Source organism: Thalassophryne amazonica, chromosome 6, assembly GCF_902500255.1.
Source record: "Thalassophryne amazonica chromosome 6, fThaAma1.1, whole genome shotgun sequence".
Taxonomy (NCBI): domain Eukaryota; kingdom Metazoa; phylum Chordata; class Actinopteri; order Batrachoidiformes; family Batrachoididae; genus Thalassophryne; species Thalassophryne amazonica.
The window spans coordinates 51653879-51673476 of NC_047108.1; the positions used below are offsets into that span (position 1 = coordinate 51653879).

The 19598-nt window shown below is 38.7% G+C and overlaps 1 protein-coding gene across 2 annotated transcripts in view; it reads right to left on the reverse strand.

Moving 5' to 3' along the window:
* The window catches only part of gss (glutathione synthetase), an 81795-nt gene that overhangs the window by 41331 nt on the left and 20866 nt on the right, over positions 1-19598 (reverse strand). For both annotated transcript variants that reach the window (XM_034172169.1, XM_034172168.1), the window contains exons 5-7: positions 18524-18663; positions 7850-7966; positions 5928-6008 (exon numbers count right to left, since the gene is read on the reverse strand). In XM_034172169.1, the coding sequence (XP_034028060.1) occupies positions 5928-6008; positions 7850-7966; positions 18524-18663 (338 nt within the window). The remainder of the gene's footprint in view (positions 1-5927; positions 6009-7849; positions 7967-18523; positions 18664-19598) is intronic.

Sequence of the window (19598 nt, forward strand, 5' to 3'; positions counted from 1 at the left end):
TTTTTTCCCCCCCCCTTCCTCATAAGATTCCATTTCCGTGGAATAGCGCACTAAGGTTCTCTGGGATGGACTGTGTGAGAACTTGTCCCATAGCCACATTTCCCAACAGTGTGCCTCGCGGCGAGCTCTACAGGCGTGAGTTTTGTAGGGGAGACGGAGCTATTTTCCCCCTTGAAAATTTTTAAATTTATAACTTTATGAAACACTATTGCCTGCATTTTGAGGGCCAAATTTTGTGAAGTAATATAGGGGATTTTCACGCATCTACAGCTAACAGAGTTTACTGTGCATTGAAACTTCCAGTGCAATGGTGAGTCAAAGCTCCACAGAAAATCTTTCAAGAGTGAAGTTTTAAGGTGTGTACGGATTAACAGACACTCGCACACGTTGCTCCAAACTGGATTAGAGACATAGTTTATTTTTGGCCACTTCATCTACAACTATGAAGGTTAGTAGTTTATCCATCTTAGCATCAGCGCCGATATAAAAACTGTTAACGTTAGAATGTTTGCAGTCGAGGGTAAAACCTAACTAAACCATTTATCCACTTTTTAAAAATAAGAATGAGTTGACTTACTTTATAGCCTGTGTGTAGCCTGTTCTGTAATGAACTCTGTTAGTCACAGTTAGCGCTAGCTAAGACAGTCTCGCTTACTCGAATCAACAATCCATAGTACAGTACAAGTGTTTCGACAGTACATGCATATCTCTGTTTGATGCATTAATTACTGGTTTGTTTGTTTAATCAGTGTCCAACATCATTGACAGGGATGTTAAAAAAAATTAGCAAATTACTCAACTGGTTTATAAAAAAAAAAAAAAAAAAAAAAAAAAAAAAAATTGTGTGCAGGCCCAGGTAAATAAAATGATGCTGACTTGTTACAATGAAGCAGGACACTATTCCACTCATGTCTGCTTGTTAAAATCATTCCCAGGGGATTCATACAGAGCAAATTCAGGACGTGGCCATGAGGAGACCAAAGCCAGCAGCCAGGAGTGTCTGCAAATCAACACTATCAAACGCACACAGGTGATGACGTTATTAAACTGTTGGTTAGTGCATAATAATGTAGATTGCTGTATATTGCCACTTATTGTTCACATCAATGTAGCAAATAAAACATTGAAGTCAGCAGTTTTCCAGAATGACTGTTGACGTTAGAATCAAAAAATCAAAACAAGTTGCAAGAGATGCTTGGAAGGTCAGTGAATTTAACACTTATTTATGTTGCTCAATTTATTTCAGGACCCCGCCCTGACATATTACTGTCTCTTGGTAAAGGAGTGAAGAGCCTCAGACTGTAACCACTGATCTCCTCAGTGCTGCGTGGCCTGTCTGAGCTCTCCATGCCGGACTGTAGGGTCGGACCTGTGCCACGAGGTTCACACCGGTCATACCAGTGTCTGCAGAAAGCTACATGACTACAAACCATAAAACATTGGCCTACACTTCTCAGCTGTATATTTAGGAGCTTACCAATTGTAAATAATAATAAGAAAAACTCAGACATGTGCTATCAAGTTATTAAATGTTTACTAGATGTTAGTGTCATTCAAAAATGTCAAAATTTTTACATCTCAAATGAGTGACTCTTCTCATATGCAATATACAACCCCAATTCCAGTGAAGTTGGGATGTTGTGTAGAATGTAAATAAAAACAGAATACAATGATTTGCAAATCCTCTTCAACCTATATTCAATTGAATACACCACAAAGACAAGATATTTAATGTTCAAACTGATAAACACTGTTTTTGTGCAAATATTTGCTCATTTTGAAATGGATGCCTGCAACACTTAAAAAAAAAAAAGTTGGTGACAGGGCAACAAAAGACTGGGAAAGTTGATGAATGCATCAAGAACACCTGTTTGGAAACAGGTGAGTGCCATGATTGGGTATAAAAGGAGCATCCCCAAAAGGCTCAGCCATTCACAAGCAAATATGGGGCAAGAATCACCACTTTGTGAACAGCTGCATGAAAAAATAGTCCAAAAGGTTAAGAACAATGTTTCTCAATGTTCATCTGCAAGGGATTCCATCATCTACAGTCCATAATAGTCATTTCAAATGGCAACTTTCTGGCTTTAAGAAACACTATAAGAAATCAAGAAAAAAAAAGATTGTGGCAGTTAGTAACAGGTACATTTTTTAGACCAAGCAGAGGAAAAAAAAAAAAAAAATATGGACTCACTCAATTCTGAGGAATAAATTATGGAATCACCCTGTAAATTTTCATCCCCAAAACTAACACCTGCATCAAATCACATCTGCTCGTTAGTCTGCATCTAAAAAGGAGTGATCACACCTTGGAGAGCTGTTGCACCAAGTGGACTGACATGAATCATGGCTCCAACGCAAGAGATGTCAATTGAAACAAAGGAGAGGATTATCAAACTCTTAAAAGAGGGTAAATCATCACACAATGTTGCAAAAGATGTTGGTTGTTCACATCAGCCGTGTCTAAACTCTGGACCAAATACAAACAACATGGGAAGGTTGTTAAAGGCAAACATACTGGTAGACCAAGGAAGACATCAAAGCATCAAGACAGAAAACTTAAAGCAATATGTCTCAAAATATGAAAATGCACAACAAAACAAATGAGGAACGAATGAGAGGAAACTGGAGTCAACGTCTGTGACCGAACTGTACGAAACCGCCTAAAGGAAATGGGATTTACATACAGAAAAGCTAAAGGAAAGCCATCATTAACACCTAAACAGAAAAAAAACAAGGTTACAATGGGCTAAGGAAGAGCAATCGTGGACTGTGGATGACTGGATGAAAGTCATATTCAGTGATGAATCTCGAATCTGCATTGGGCAAGGTGATGATGCTGGAACTTTTGTTTGGCGCCGTTCCAATGAGATTTATAAAGATGACTGCCTGAAGAGAACATGTAAATTTCCACAGTCATTGATGATATGGGACTGCATGTCAGGTAAAGGCACTGGGGAGATGGCTGTCATTACATCATCGATAAATGCACAAGTCTACGTTGATATTTTGGACACTTTTCTGATGTCTGGGGATGATGAAATCATTTTTCAAGATGTTAATGCATCTTGCCATAGAGCAAAAACTGTGAAAACATTCCTTGCAAAAAGACACATAGGGTCAATGTCATGACATAGGGTCAATGTCAACGAGCAGATGTGATTTGATGCAGGTGTTAGTTTTGGGGATGAAAATTTACAGGGTGATTCCATAATTTTTTCCTCAGAATTGAATGATTCCATATTTTTTTCCTCTGCTTGGTCTAAAAAAGTAACCGTTACTGACTGACTGCCACAATCTTTTTTTCTTGATTTCTTATAGTGTTTCTTAAAGCCAGAAAGTTGCCATTTGAAATTACTTTAGTTTTGTGTCATGTCTGTGATCTGCTTTTTTTCTACAAAATTAAACAGAATGAACATCCTCCGAGGCCGGTGATTCCATAATTTTTGCCAGGGGTTGTACATGTAAGCAGCAAGGCCAAAAACCAACACTGAATGCCCGTGACCTTCGATACCTCAGCCGGCACTGCATTAAAAACCGATATTGTGTAAAGGAGCTTACCACATGGGCTCAGGAACACTTCAGAAAACCATTGTCAGTTATCACAGTTCATCTCTACAAGTGCAAGTTAATACTCTACAATGCAAAGCAAAAGCCATACATCAACAACATCCAGACATGCTGCTGCCTTCTCTGGGCCCGAGCTCATTTGAAATGGACAGACGTAAAGTGGAAAAGTGTGCTGTGGTCTGATGAGTCCACATTTCAAATTGTTTTTGGAAATCATGGACGTTGTGTCCTCCGGACAAAAGAGGAAAAAGACCATCCAGATTGTGACCAGCAAAAAGTTCAAAAGCCAACATCTGCGATGGTATGTGGGTGTGTTAGTGCCCATGGCATGGGCAACTTACACATCTATGATGGCACCATCAATGCTGAAAGGTACATCCAGGTTTTGGAGCAACACATGCTGCCATCCAAGCAACGTCTTTTTCAGGGACGTCCCTGCTTATTTCAGCAAGACAATGCCAAGTCACATTCTGCACGTGTTACAACAGCGTGGGTTCATATTAAAAGAGTGCGGGTACGAGACTGGCCTGCCTGCAGTCCAGACCTGTCACCCATTGAAAATGTGTGGTGCATTAAGATGCGCAAAATACGACAACGCAGACCTCGGACTGTTGAACAACTGAAGTCGTACATCAAGCAAGAATGGGAAAGAATTCCACCTACAAAGCTTCAACAATTAGTGTCCTCAGTTCCCAAACACTTATTGAGTGTTGTTAGAAGGAAAGGTGATGTAACACAGTGGTAAACATAACACTGTCCGAGCTTTTTTGAAACGTGTTGCAACATTAAATATCTTGTCTTTGTGGTGTATTCAATTGAATATAGGTTGAAGAAGATTTGCAATTTGTATGATTCATGTAAAGAGTTGTGCAAAAGGACGGAGGTTTCATTCTAGGGGTGAATTCACACTGTAATATTTGAATGAAGACAAAAAATCCCTGGAAGTCAGTCATCACACAGCAGTTGGTCCACAGATGGGTGACTGTGCCCGACAAGGCCAGAGGAAGAGTGTGTTCCCAGATGCGACACTCCTTCAGTCTGCGAATGGCTCCTTCCACGAGGATTCGAAGTCAGGCAAGTGCTGTCAGAGAATCTCCTTGCCGAGCTGTGGTTAGGAGTAAAATTAATTAATTTATATTATTTCAGTAACGATTGTCTGCACATTTTTAAAACCTTAATACTAACAGTCGCAATTTCCATTTGAATTGTTGATATTGTGTCATGCCCACCTGTCATCTTGAAGGGTGGTTTAATTTTTGTCCAACTCTGGATATGCAGTATTCAGTGCACCTGTATGAGAGGAAAAAATTAAAATGAGAAAGCTTTCTACAGCTAAATATTTACCTTTACTTGCTATTGTTAGACTATTACTTTTAATTGAGCAGAATTTCACACTGTGGTCAAACTAGAAATGTTTGTCAAAATGTTAAGATGTCAATTAAACTGAGATTTTCCGATTAAATTCTAGCTCTGAACTTAAGCCCATTTGTCAGTAGTGTTAATTTATATTAACGCCACACACTCACAAAAGTACAGAATACTTATGCATTTAAATGTTTTTATGATGACATTTTAGTAACTGTACCTGTATTCCATGCTGGCTGTTGTGATTTTTATTTTATTTATTGAAAATGTGAATATGTATTTGTGTATACAAAAATATACATTTTGTATGTTTGCTGTGTAGTTTATTTATTCATGTTATTGTACTGCCACTCTTGAAAAATAGATTTTTAATCTGATAGAGGCTTTTGCCTGGTTAAATAAAGGATATAATAAATGTACATACACACATATATATGTTGAAATTAAACCTACCTGGCTGAGGAGCTGAACGGTAGCAATGTTCTGTCATTGCAGCTGAAGCTGCCATGTTCTCCACTTCATCCTCACACAGCAGCTACTCCACAGTCAGAGCAGAGTGATTGTCATGCTCTAAGCTCTCACCCATTTCTTTTGGAGACTTCTGTCACTTGGGAATGAGTGAAAGCTGAGGTACAGCTGTGTTAGTTCGTTGAAATTGCAGAGCGGAACAGAACAGCGACACCGTGAAGCGGCTTATGCCGTTGTTGACAGCTGGCCGGAAGTTCAGATGCACAGTTAACTTTTACTTCCGCATTAGAAACTCAGAAACATGAAAATCCCCTATTAATATGCTGCATAACTAGACAATCAGGTAACAACTCAAAAAATGGTTTTAATAACACCAACCCAAATCGAGATCGGATCGAATCAAAATAATGAATTCTGATTAAGATTCAGAAATTAATCGATTCTTGAAATTTGAATCGATACCCAGCTCTAGTTGGGGGAGATCACACTTGTTTCAAAATAGCTGTTCAGCAAACACACTATACCTGTTCCACAATTCATTCTCAACACATCGTTGATCGAAGATGTTGACTGAAATGTCTTCCACCAAAAACATGACGAATGCCCTGAAACAACAAGGATCATGTGTTACACAACATTTAAGGATTATACTGACATTTAGAACACTGTGCTAAATCGTATTTACCTCCAGTGTTACAATTGATATGTATGGATCACAGATCAATGATGGTCCATTACACCACTAATCAGCAATAATTTCATAGTTGATCATGTTACAGGTACAAAATGGACAGTAGTTCTTCAAGGAAAGATTGAATGATACACAAGAGTAAGGTAAGGTTTTATTGTTATTTTCACAGGATATACTATATTTATCTGGCAAACACAGCAGTAGGATACAGGACATTATACATATTAGCAGAGGGGCCAGTGAGTAACAACTTCCTTAGAGCAATGCTTCATATACAGTAGTGTTCAGAATAATAGTAGTGCTATGTGACTAAAAAGATTAATCCAGGTTTTGAGTATATTTCTTATTGTTACATGAGAAACAAGGTACCAGTAGATTCTGACAAATCCAACAAGACCAAGCATTCATGATATGCACACTCTTAAGCCTATGAAATTGGGCTATTAGTGAAAAAAGTAGAAAAGGGGGTGTTCACAATAACAGTAGCATCTGCTGTTGATGCTACAAACTCAAAACTATTATGTTGAAACCGCTTTTTTTAGCAATCCTGTGAATCACTAAACTAGTATTTAGTTGTATAACCACAGTTTTTCATGATTTCTTCACATCTGCGAGACATTAATTTTGTTGGTTTTGAACCAAGATTCTGCTTGTTTACTCATGTGCTTGGGGTCATTGTCTTGTTGAAACACCCATTTCAAGGGCATGTCCTCTTCAGCACAAGGAAACATAACCTCTTCAAGTATTGTGACATATCCAAACTGATCCATGATACCTGGTATGCGATATATAGGCCCAACACCATAGTAGAAGAAACATGCCCATATCATGATGCTTGCACCACCATGTTTCACTGTCTTCACTATGAACTGTGGCTTGAATTCAGAGTTTGGGGGTTGTCTCACAAACTGTCTGCGGCCCTTGGACCCAAAAAGATCAATTTTACCCTCATCAGTCCAGAAAATATTCCTCCATGTCTCTTTAGGCCAGTTGATGTGTTCTTTGGCAAATTGTAACCTCTTCTGCACGTCTTTTATTTAACAGAGGGACTGTGCGGGGGATTCTTGCAAATAAATTACCTTCACACAGGCATCTTCTAACTGTCACAGCACTTACAGGTAACTCCAGACTGTCTTTGATCATCCTGGAGCTGATCAGTGGGTGAGCCTTTGCCATTCTGGTTATTCTTCTATCCATTTTGATGGTTGTTTTCCATTTTCTTCCACACGTCTTTTTTTTTTGTGTCCATTTTAAAGCACTGGAGATCATTGTAGATGAACAGCCTATAATTTTTTTGCACCTGCATATACGTTTTCCCCTCTCCAATCAACTTTTTAATCAAACTACGCCGTTCTTCTGAACAATGTCTTGAACTTCCCATTTTCCTCAGGCTTTCAAAGAGAAAAGCATGTTCAAGTGCTGGCTTCATCCTTAAATAGGGGACACCTGATTCACACCTGTTTGTTCCACAAAATCGACGAACTCACTGACTGAATGCCACACTACTATTATTGTGAACACCCCCTTTTCTACTTTTTTACTAATAGCCCAATTTCATAGCCTTAAGAGTGTGCATATCATGAATGCTTGGTCTTGTTGGATTTGTGAGAATCTACTGGTACCTCGTTTCCATGTAACAATAAGAAATATACTCAAAACCTGGATTAATCTTTTTATTCACATAGCACTACTATTATTCTGAACACTACTGTAGGTTGTCTCATGAGGCTAGATAGATAGATGTAAGTTACATACTTCTCTGACCCATAGAGTTCCCAGGCCTTAGCAAGCCCCTTTGTCAGACCATATACAGCATTGTTGTCTCGGATGCATTGGCTCATGTCCAGCCGGCCAGCCACTTTAAGGATGTGTCTAAAGAGAAACACAAAGAAATGTCATGAAGGAAAACATGCATAATGCCAGTATGGATTTTCTGGAGTATAATTTGGGATTTTTGTGCACTGTTGTAGTGTAATGTTTATTATTGCCATTTTTCTTTGTTGGAGTTTATTTTGTTTAGTGCTTTGAATCATGGGGCAGCCTTACATAAATGGTTATTATAATTACCGTTATTAGTAACAAACACATTTTTCTGTATACAAGTGATTAGTACTGTTGCCTCATAGTAGGAAGGGCCTGGGACCGCTTCCCACGTGGTACAGTGAGGAAAATAAGTATTTGAACACCCTGCGATTTTGCAAGTTCTCCCACTTAGAAATCATGGAGGGGTCTGAAATTTCCATCTTAGGTGCATGTGCATGGTGAGAGACATAATCTAAAAAAAAAAAAAAAAAAAAAATCCCTAAACCACAATGTATGACTTTTTAATAATTTATTTGTATGTTACTGCTGCAAATAAGTATTTGAACACCTGTGAAAATCAATGTTAATATTTGGTAGAGCAGCCTTTGTTTGCAATTACAGAGGTCAAACGTTTCCTGTAGTTTTTCCACCAGGTTTGCACACACTGCAGCAGGGATTTTGGTCCACTCCTCCATACAGATCTTCTCTAGATCTTTCAGGTTTGGAGTTTCAGCTCCCTCCAAAGATTTTCTATTGAGTTCAGGTCTGGAGACTGGCCAGGCCACTCCAGGACCTTGAAATGCTTCTTACGGAGCCCCTCCTTAGTTGCCCTGGCTGTGTGTTTTGGGTCATTGTCATGCTGGAAGACCCAGCCATGACCCATCTTCAGTGCTCTTACTGAGGGAAGGAGGTTGTTTGCCAAAATCTCGCAATACATGACCCCAGCCATCCTCCCTTCAATACGGTACAGTCGTCCTGTCCCCTTTGCAAAAGAGCACCCCCAGAGTATGATGTTTGGGATAGGGTTTTTGGGGTTGTTGTGATCCTCTAAACATGGTAAGTGGAGTTGATTCAAAAAAGCTCTATTCTGGTCTCATCTGACCACATGACCTTCTCCCATGCCTCCTCTGGATCATCCAGATGGTCACTGGTGAACTTCAAATGGGCCTGGACATGTGCTGGCTTGAGTAGGGGGACCTTGCTGTCCTACAAGATTTTAAACCATGACAGCATCATGTGTTACTAATGTAATCTTTGTGACTGTGTTCCCAGCTCTCTTCAGTTCATTGACCAGGTCCTCCTGTGTAGTTATGAGCTTTCTCTTGCATGGAATCCCAGACCGAGGGAGACTGACATTCATCTTGGGTTTCTTCCACTTTCTAATAAATAATCTTAACAGTTGTTGTCTTTTTCCAAGCTGCTTGCCTGTTGTCCTGTAGTCCATCCCAGCCTTGTGCAGGTCTACAGTTTTGTCCCTGGTGTCCTTAGACAGCTCTTTGGTCTTGACTATGGTGGACAGGTTGGAGTGTGATTGATTGGGTGTGTGAACAGGTGTCTTTTATACAGGTAACAAATTCAAACAGGTGCAATTAATACAGGTAAAGGGTGCAGAATAAGAGGGCTTCTTAAAGAAAAATTAACAGGTCTGTGTGAGCCAGAATTGTTGCTGATTGGCAGGTGTTCAAATACTTAGGTATTTGCAGCAGTAACATACAAATAAATTATTAAAAAAAAAAAAAAAAAAAAAAAAAAATCATACATTGTGATTTCTGGATTTTTTATTTTTTTTTTTTACACATGTCTCTCACAGTGGACATGCACCTAAGATGAAAATTTCAGACCCCTCCATGATTTCTAAGTGGGAGAACTTGCAAAATCGCAGATTGTTCAAATACTTATTTTCCTCACTGTATCTTTAGGAATGGAAACATAGACCTGCATTTCAGACACAAAGCCATTTTGAGAAAATATAAATTGAAATAAGTAACGTTAACAAGCATTTCAGTGTCTACTGCATTTATTCATGACGTCAAACACAATTTTATCATTATGTACTATATGTATCTATATTACAATAAATCATGTCCTTCATGATGCCTCTCATACTTTCTATGATTTGCGTGGACTGAAATAAATGATGCATATTTCATCGTATTGACCATGTGATACCTCAGTGATATCAAAATAATATGTGACTTGTTCTTAACAATGAGTTTTGTTGTTCAGCATAAGAACATGCTTCTTCTGGAACAATATCTAGATCTTCAAGATTGATGCCAGCCAATATTTATTTGAAATCCTGGGGAAAAACAGAAATTGCTGCAGTGTGGCCGGCAACTTTCTGATATCGCACACATCTCTGCATGTTGCTGTTGGACTGACTAAAATCCCCCCCAAAATATATATATAAAAAATATTTTTTTTTTCAGGCTGTATTTTTTTTTTTTCCCCAAAATAGAGTTTATGTTTCAGAGGTCACTCTCACATTTTTGAGGTGCAAATATGCAGATATGACTCAAGAAAATATTTTATATTTAGTAGTAAGTTTGTTGAACAGCCTGCCTCATCATGTGGTAAATGCTCCAAGTGTTATTACTTCAAAGGAATACTACGATTATTTTTATAGTGTTTGATTTTTATTGCTTGATGTTTGATGACTTTTACTGTGCTATTTACGAGTTTTATACAGTTATATTGTGAAGCACCTTGACATAACTTTGCTGTGATTTGGCACTATACAAATGAAATTAATGAATGAAATTAAATAAATTAAAAACAGCTTACGGACACAACTCTCTGAAAGAGCCACCCTATCTGCCAGCATCACGCAGGATTTATGTAAAGTGTAAAGTAGGTCTGCTTTGTGCACCAGAAAAATTCAAGAGTATAGCCAAGCTAGTGTGAGCTAACTGCTAACGAAAATGCTAGCCACTCCTAAGATTCAAACAGGAGTAAAGTAATAAGCTAAAATTCAAAGCAGTTACACTGAAAAACTAACAAAAGTATTAGACTGGTAGAAACAGTAACTAGAAGCACTCAGAGAGTGCAAACCGCCGCCAAGGCCATGGGGTCACTGACGCCATAACATCTACACGCCGTGGAATCACTGAACCTAAAAAAAGTCTAACAATGATGTTTGCTCAGTAGTAAAAAAAAGTTTAATCTGCTGTGACTGGATAGCATGTATCCTTAGCGCTTGGCATCACAGTTTATTGCAACTTGCACCTTTCCCAGAAGCTACTGTCTTCTGAGCACTGATAATGATATTGCATGTGCTTATAGACAAAAACAAATAGACAAAATTCAATTTATTATTCAACTAAACTGCAAATATATGAATTTTTTAACATTTATGAAACACTTCTCTAAACAAGGCCATAGGGTCACTGACCCTAAAGAGATTCCCTCCTTGGCACAGTCATCTATTTCTTTTTGTCTCTTTCTCTAAAATTGTATATAATAATCATTAGATTATTAATATATAAACAAATTTAAGAAATATTACAATCTGAAAACAAATGCACCTGATGACAGCTGCAACTGCTTAATGCTAACTTTTAACACTGAAAATGCCATAGACATGCTAACGCATTAGCATCGGGATCCGGATCGTGATATGGATGACCACTAAAATTTAATCACTTGTTCCTCTCGTCATTTCCAACCACTCCACAAAATTTCATCAAAATCCGTTCAAAACTTTTTGAGTTATCCTGCTGACAGACAGACAGACAGACAAACAAACAAACGTGACCGAAAACATAACCTCCTTGGCGGAGGTAATAAAAGAAGGGGGGGGGGGGGGGGGGGAAGCCAAGCTAGCTAATGCAGCTAACCGCTAGGGAAATGCTAACCACTCCTACGATTCACAACAGGAGAAATTTAATTAAATAATTTTCACAACAGACGCACTTAAAACTAAAAGTGTCAAACAGAAATAAAAAAAAAAAAGGGAATACAACCTTGTAGAGATTAGAAGAGGGTCACAAAATCACACAGTCTGTCAGGAGCACATTGCCAGATCTGTGAGCCAGCATCAGCGTTCTCAGCGTCACACTTCTCCAAAATAATAGCCAAGTGGCCTCAGTGTGTGTATGTATGGCTTTGATCAAACAAAAAACAGGGGAGAGCTGACAATTGCCATTTGGAATGCTAATGTATTTTGGGTCAACGATGAACGCTGCAAAAATGGAAAGTTGATATAACAAATATTTTTGGAGAAATTCACAATTTTACCTGACCAATAAACAATGGACGTTGAGCTGCAATGCACCAGGGGAATTTTGGGTTTTGGGTTTTAAATGTTATTGTGGTTCTTGTTATTTTAACAGTGTTGTTAGTGTTATTGATTTATTGTATTTTTACCGTTCAATCAGTTTAAATAAGTGTTATGTTGCTCTTACCATAAGTGAGTTAAGTGTTATGTTGGCACCATGAGGGAAATGTGTAGTGATTTTAATGTCTTCCACCACCGTCTGTCAAATTAAAAGCACCTGCATACAGCATAATGCAGAAAAGGCAAGCATGCGTGTGTGCAATTTTAACCACGCACAAACTGGGGAGAGCTGATATTTGCTGTTTGGGTCAAGGATGAATGGCGCCAAAACCAAACATTGATACAGGGTTCTCCCCAGACAATGTAACAATGGAGTCGTGTAAATATACTGTTATGATAACGCCGTTTTAGTGTGCCGTGCTGTCAGATATTTTTTTTAATCCAGCCAGGCTGTTTGTGCTGAACGGACTGCTGCCTGCTCACCCCTCCCCTGCCAGCAGAGAGCAGAGCAGAGCCACAGCGCTGCAGCTCACAGTGAGAGAACACTGCTCCTTCTACCTTCATGTTTCCATGTTTACTCCAATAAGCCTCAAAGACAGAGACAGAGAGAAAGAGAGAGAAGAAAGTGTGAACAGCAGACGCTACATGCTGTTAAAAAAATAAAAATAAATAAATAAATAAATAAAGCAGCGAAGCAATTTTAATCAATGATCATCTTCACTACACAGCTTCAGTGAAACCGTAAAGTGTGATAAACTGATTCAGAAAGTTTTTCCATCCAGGATTTCATCTTATTTCATCTTTTAAGAGCAGATTTACTTTACTTCTTGCAGAAGTATTTTATTATTATTTATACACCAATGACAAGTAATCAATTACTTGTGAGAACTTACTTTGCAATAAATTTGATTCTGATTTGACAATCAAATCAGTATATATATATATATATATATATATATATATATATATATATATATATATATATATATATATATATATATATATATATATATATATATATATATATATATATATATATATATATATATATATATAAAATCCCACTCAGAAATGTCAAAAAAAAAAAAAAAAAACTGTCAACATGACAGAAAAACTGCCTGTCTCACTGGATTAAAGGTTCAGTGTGTCATTTTTAAAGAGGAGAGAGAGCAAATGTTATGTACATCAAACAATGTGTTTTTAAACTCTTCAATGTTATTTATTTTATTAACTTAGAAGCTAGAAACATGCAAAAAAGAACATTATTAGTGTCATTTTTTGTCTATTATTCTTGCTTTCAATGCATCTAAAACCAGTAAAAATGACTTGCAACGCACGCTGCCTTGGGTGATAATTGCCAACAACACCACTATACTAAAAATGTCTGGGGAGAACCCTGTTGATAGGACTAATATTTTTAGAGAAGCTACATATATTAGCGAACAACAGTGAACAATGGACACAGATATTTACATTTACATTCTGGACTCACAAGCAAATCCAGCAGGAGGTAGTAAATCATCTATATATTAAAAGTGTGAGTGCGTGATTTTATTTAGTAAGTACATAATATAATTGTAAATACATTAAAAATGTATTGATGACAAGAAAATGAAAACACATATTTCCATTGTGGTCCAATTAAAAATCGAATAACAAAATATAAGTAAAAATAAAACAATAATATTATTATTATTATGTATATGATAAGAATGTGTATATGATAAGAACCTAAACAATTTCTAAATACATTAAGACAGTAAACTAACATTAAAAATTATGTAATGAACAGGAAATAAAAGGGTTGAGTTCTAAAAACTGTTGAGGTCTAATGTCTAAGGTTCTAAAAATATTCTGCAATCACACACCATTGCAACTTATTGTAGAAACTTTGCACATTTTATTACCACCATTGAAAAAAAATGTTAGCTACCTTTTGTTTTTAAACACTACCCAATCTAGAGTAGTGCTGGATTGAAAAGATTGATTCGCTGATTTTAAAATCGACTCATTTTAATTCCCACAGATTGATTCATACATCCAAAGATCAATTTTTTTTTCAAAAATAACAAAAATATATTATATATTCACTTCTCGGCAGCATTATAACAGCATGTCTGAAAAAAAATTACGCAGTTAGGTCATTGCACTGTTTCCAAGGGTGCGTATTAGCGATTTAAGAGATGTTAATTATGGCTACCGGGACTGTTGTTGCAGGCAAGAAAAGAGAATCGCCCGCTGTTTAATTCACACAGTCGTTTTTTTCCATTCCTCATAACTTCTGTGGAACAGCGCACAAAGACTCTAGTGTGGAATGTGGGAGCTGCGTTCTCCTGCTGCAGGAGAACTTAGAAGAACTTCCCACCGCTGCAGGATAACTTTTCTAATATCCACATTCTCCTGCTACAGGAGAACTTAGGAGAACTTCCCTCGCTGCAGGATAACTTTTCTAATAGCCACGTTGTCCTGCTGCAGCGTGCCGTGCAGCGAGTGCTGCAGGCGTGGGTTTTGTAGAGGAGACTGGGACCGTTATCCCCCAGAAAATGTTTAAATTTATAACTCTCTATAACATTACTGCCTGCATTTTGAGGGCTGGTTGTATTTGGCATCTTGTGGGAGACGAGAAAAAAAAAAAGGCACATACAGTTATGTTCAAAATAATAGTGTTTAAAGAAGTGAGTAAAGCTCACAATCCTGATAGTAGCTCTTATTTCCATACACGCAAATGCACTGGGAACACTGCATATTCTTTTCCAAATCAAAACATGAAGAAAAAATGATCAAATTTACTATTACTTTACAGAAAGTGAAAAAAGGAATATTAGGCTGTTCAAAAAAATAGCAGTCTGCATTTTTCTTTCTGTAAAAAAAAAAAAACAGGTGTTAAAACGGTGGCCGTAATTTAAGGAAGAAGGGAGCAAATGTTGTAAATGCTGGTTGTAGTGAATTTTTCCTCTGAAAATCTGAGTAAAATGGCTCGTTCCAGACATTGTTCACAACAAGAATGTACTTTAATTAAAAATTTGACTGGAGAGGGGAAAACATGTAAAGAAGTGCAGAAAATTAAAGGCTGCTCAGCTGATCTCAATGCTTTAAAATAGCAACCAAAACCAGGAAGATGTGGAATAACAGAAAACCACCAAATGGATCGAAGAATAGCCAGAATGGCAAAGACTCAGCCAAGGATCAGCTCCAGGGTTATCAAAGGTCTAAGGTTACCTGTGAATACTTGAGGCCAAAGCTACGGGCAAGAAGCAAAGTGTGACTGTTGAAAGAACGACGTGCTGCAGAGGTCACAAATTGCCAAAGAACACATGGACTGGCCGAAAGAGAAATGGTGCAACATTTTGTGGACTGATGAAAGCAAGATTGTTCTTTTTGGGTCACGGGGCTGCACACAGTTTGTCAGATGATGGCCAAAAACAAGCCAGAGTACACTGTGAAGACAGTGAAGCCTGGTGGAGCAAGCATCATGATATGACGATGTTTCTCATACTATGGCGCTGGACCTATTTATCACATACCAGGGATCATGGATCAGTTTGAATACATTAGAATACTTGAAGCGGTCATGTTGCCTGATGCTGAAGAGGAAATGCCCTTGAAATGGAGTGTTTCAACAAGACAATGAACCCATCCACATCAGCAAGCAAGTAGCATCTTTGTTCCAGACAGACAAGATTAATATTATGGAGTAGCCAGCCCAATCCCAGGACCTTAATCCAATAGAAAACTTTTAGAATAGAAAAATTTTTCTTTGTGTTTTGATTTGGAATAGAGTTTGCAGGTTTCCCAATGCACTTGCATGTATGGAAATAAGAGCTAGTTTACGGAATTTGCACTTTACTCACTTTTTGAAACACTTTTATTATTTTGAACATGACTGTAAAGGTAAAAAAAGCTACAAAATTAGTTCATGGTAGCATACAGTTAGTTTAGATCATTTACTCATGGTACACTATGAGCTCCATTGCAGGGGTGGTGACCAAGCAGTTAAGTGCATTTGCTTTCAGTGTGGAAGGTTTCGGTTTCAAACCCACCCCTCCCCATTCTCCACATTACGTCAGGAAGGGAATCCAGCGTGAAACTTGTGCCTAATCAGCATGCAGATCCACCTCAGATCTGCTGTGGCGACCCCAAGTGGGAGAAGCAGACGGGACTTACTACTTACATTATGAGCTCCTTTCACATCATGCCTGTAGGTTTATACAAGTGAAAGCTCAGAAAATATGTACAGTAACATCACAAGCTGTTGTTAAATTTGCTCAAAAGGTTAACATGTCTTTATTACTGTTTTTGCGAGCTCTTAGCATACCTCTGCCAGCTTATTTGTTTTCATGAAGTATGCAGCACAATGTAGCAATCTGCAACATGGCTAACTTGTTGAAACTTCATGAATAATGACAAACATAAGGCTTTATTTTTGGTGTATTTTGTTGTGGATGATCTTGCTGAAAATAACCTCTTTCAGCCACTGCAGTCTGTGTTTAGAGTGCACTACTCCATGGAGACAGCACTTGGTATAGCGGTGAACGATCTTCTGCTTGCAATGGACTAATTCCACCACAGTGCTGCCATTGTTCGACCTCAGTGCTGCATTTGACATGGTCAATTATAATATATTATTGATAGAGTTGAAAATTATTTTGAAATTACTGACAATGTTCTCATGTGACTGACATCTTACGTATCCAGTTGCTCTCAGTGCGCCTTGAATAACAATGTTACTTCAAATCTTTGTTACCAGCAAAAAACTGCAGGGGTCCATACTAGGCCCACTGCTATTTTCTCTCCATGTGGCATCTCAGTCAGATACTGGGATGTTTTGGAATTGCTTTTCACTGTTACACTGACAAGCTCAGTTGTACATGCCAATAACTACAGATAATCTTACCTACATTCAGACACTGGTTTGACAAGTTAAGGTTAACCTTAGACTCATGTGTTATTCATCATAGTGATAAAGTAACAAATCTTGGGGTGACCTCTTAACCTACCCATTAGAGAAGTATCTAAGAAACCTTTCTGTCACTTCCACAATATTGCAAATATTCAACCTATTTTGTCTATGGCTGACGCAGAGACACTGAAACATGTCTTTGTCTTGACCAAATTGGATTCAATGTCCTAATTTCTGTTTTAACACAGTCCAGCATCAAAGGTCTCCAATTAGTTCAGAATGCTGCTGCTACAGTTCTGATTAGGAGAGGATAGTTTGACTATATTACTCCAATTTTTTCCTCTCTTCACTTGCTTCCTGTCTGTGAAAGGTCAGATTTCAAGCTTTTGTTACTACCATACAAAATCTTCCATGGACTAGTGCCTCCTTATATGGCCGATCTAATTAAACCTAATGTACCAGCCTGTGCTGTGCCTTCTCAGGATGCAGGATTATTTCAAAGGCTAGAAAGAAGTCAGCAGTCCACAGAGCTTTTATCTTATTGTGCACTTGTTCAGTAGAACATCCCGCCTGCTGCTGCTCCAGCCTGATTCTCTGGAAGCATTCAAATGTTTATTTTACTGCTGAGAACTGCTAATAGTACTTAGTTCCAGCTGATCAATTCTGCTCTGCGTTTCTCTGTTTGAAGTGCAATCATTAGATTCTGCAGATGATTGTGATTGCCAAGTGAAGGCCTTTTTGGTGGTACACTTTAACTGCTTGTTACAATGACCTAAACTGGTTCACTCTTGTGAACCTGGTCTGCTTGAGGTTTCTTCTTCATGAATGCCAGTGGAAGTTTTCCTTACCACTGTCCACTATGTCCTTGCTCGGGGGGGATTGGTAAGGTTAGACCTTACCTGTGTGAAGTGCCTTGTGCAGCTTTGTTGTGATTTGGTGCTATATAAATAAAATTAATTGAAAAAAAATTGAACTGACTGTCTGAAGATGCAGCCTGACTGAGGATGCATGAGGAAGATTTTGGATTTGGATGAATACCAAAGGGCGAGAACCTGACTTTTCGATTATTTTCTGTTCTTGTTTGCATGTCTGAAAAATCTTTGTTATAATTTGTTTATTTGATCTTTGTTATTGTTAGTACCACCTAAGCGGTTGGTACCCTCCAGCCTGGTCTGTTTGAGGTTTCTTCCTCGAGACAAATGATTTTCATTCATTATCTCAATCTAAGTTTTTGGAGGGACGACTGGAAAGTCTGCAAAGTCACAACTGTCTTGTCATGAAAAAAAAAAAGCAACAGCTATTTGGTCAGTAGTGAAGTATGACATGCCTGCATCTCTTCCCTGGAAGTGAAGCAGCTCACAGTTAATTATCCCACTTACTCCCAACAAATACAACACACAGACGTGACAAGCTGCACAGTCAGAGGGCGATATGCTAATGACTAACATACCGATGTACATCTGCCATGCGTGCACCGAGACCTGCAAAACTAGCTGCGAAGGTGTTGATCTCTATCTGCTTCAGTGCTGATGTCCCATCCTCTCGCTGGTCCAACATGTAGTCAGACCGGTTGAGACCCAACACAACAGGCTGGAAGAAGAGACAGAATCCTGGCTTAGTTTTTTAAAGTTGGCTTTCAGTCAGATAATACTTTTTTTTTCTTCAGGAAAAAATACACACTGTTGTTTAATAAAGTGTTCCTTCCAGCGCCAGATCCCATCCTTGCTGTCGACAGCTTGGATGGTTCCCCGTTGTCCCCTCCTGAGGTGCCTCATGGTTTGTCAGAAGCACCTTGGTGCTGACCGAAAGTCCTTCTCCATGGTTACTCCTAACCCATCCGCTGTTTTGCCTCCACCACTACAGAGGCTGCTGCCCTTCAGGCCTGTCCGTACCTTACAACTGCCTCCGGAGTCCTCCAAGATAAAATATGCCTGAAGAACTCCTTCAGTCAGACGGCTTACCTGACCACCATAGTGTTTGAGGGCTCCCTGCTGTACCTTCAGCAATGAAAGCTTTGAACATTGCCTATTCTGGTTCAATGCCCCCTACCTTCACAGGGATTTCACTCAAGTGCCCAGAACAAGCGACCTCAGATCAGATGATATGATCACAAAATCGATCATCGACCTTCGGCTTAGGGTGCTCTGGTACCATGTACACTTATGAGCATCCTTATGTTCGAACATGGTAGACGTTATGGACAGTCCATGACTAGCACAGAAGTCCAACAACCAAGGACCATTCGGGTTTAGATCTGGGAGGCCGTTACTCCCAACTGCACATCTCCATGTGTCTCTGTCATTGCCCATGAGTGTGTTGAAGAACCCCAGCAGAACAACGGCATTCCCTATCGGAGCCCCATACCGGACTCCATTCAGGGACTTTAAGATGGCAGAATACTCCAAACTGTTGTTATGCGCATACGCATAAACAGTCCGAGTTGTCCCCACCACCCGAAGGCGCCGGAAGGCGACCCTCTCATCTACTGGGGTAAATTTCAATGTAGCAGCGCTCAGCCGGGGGTT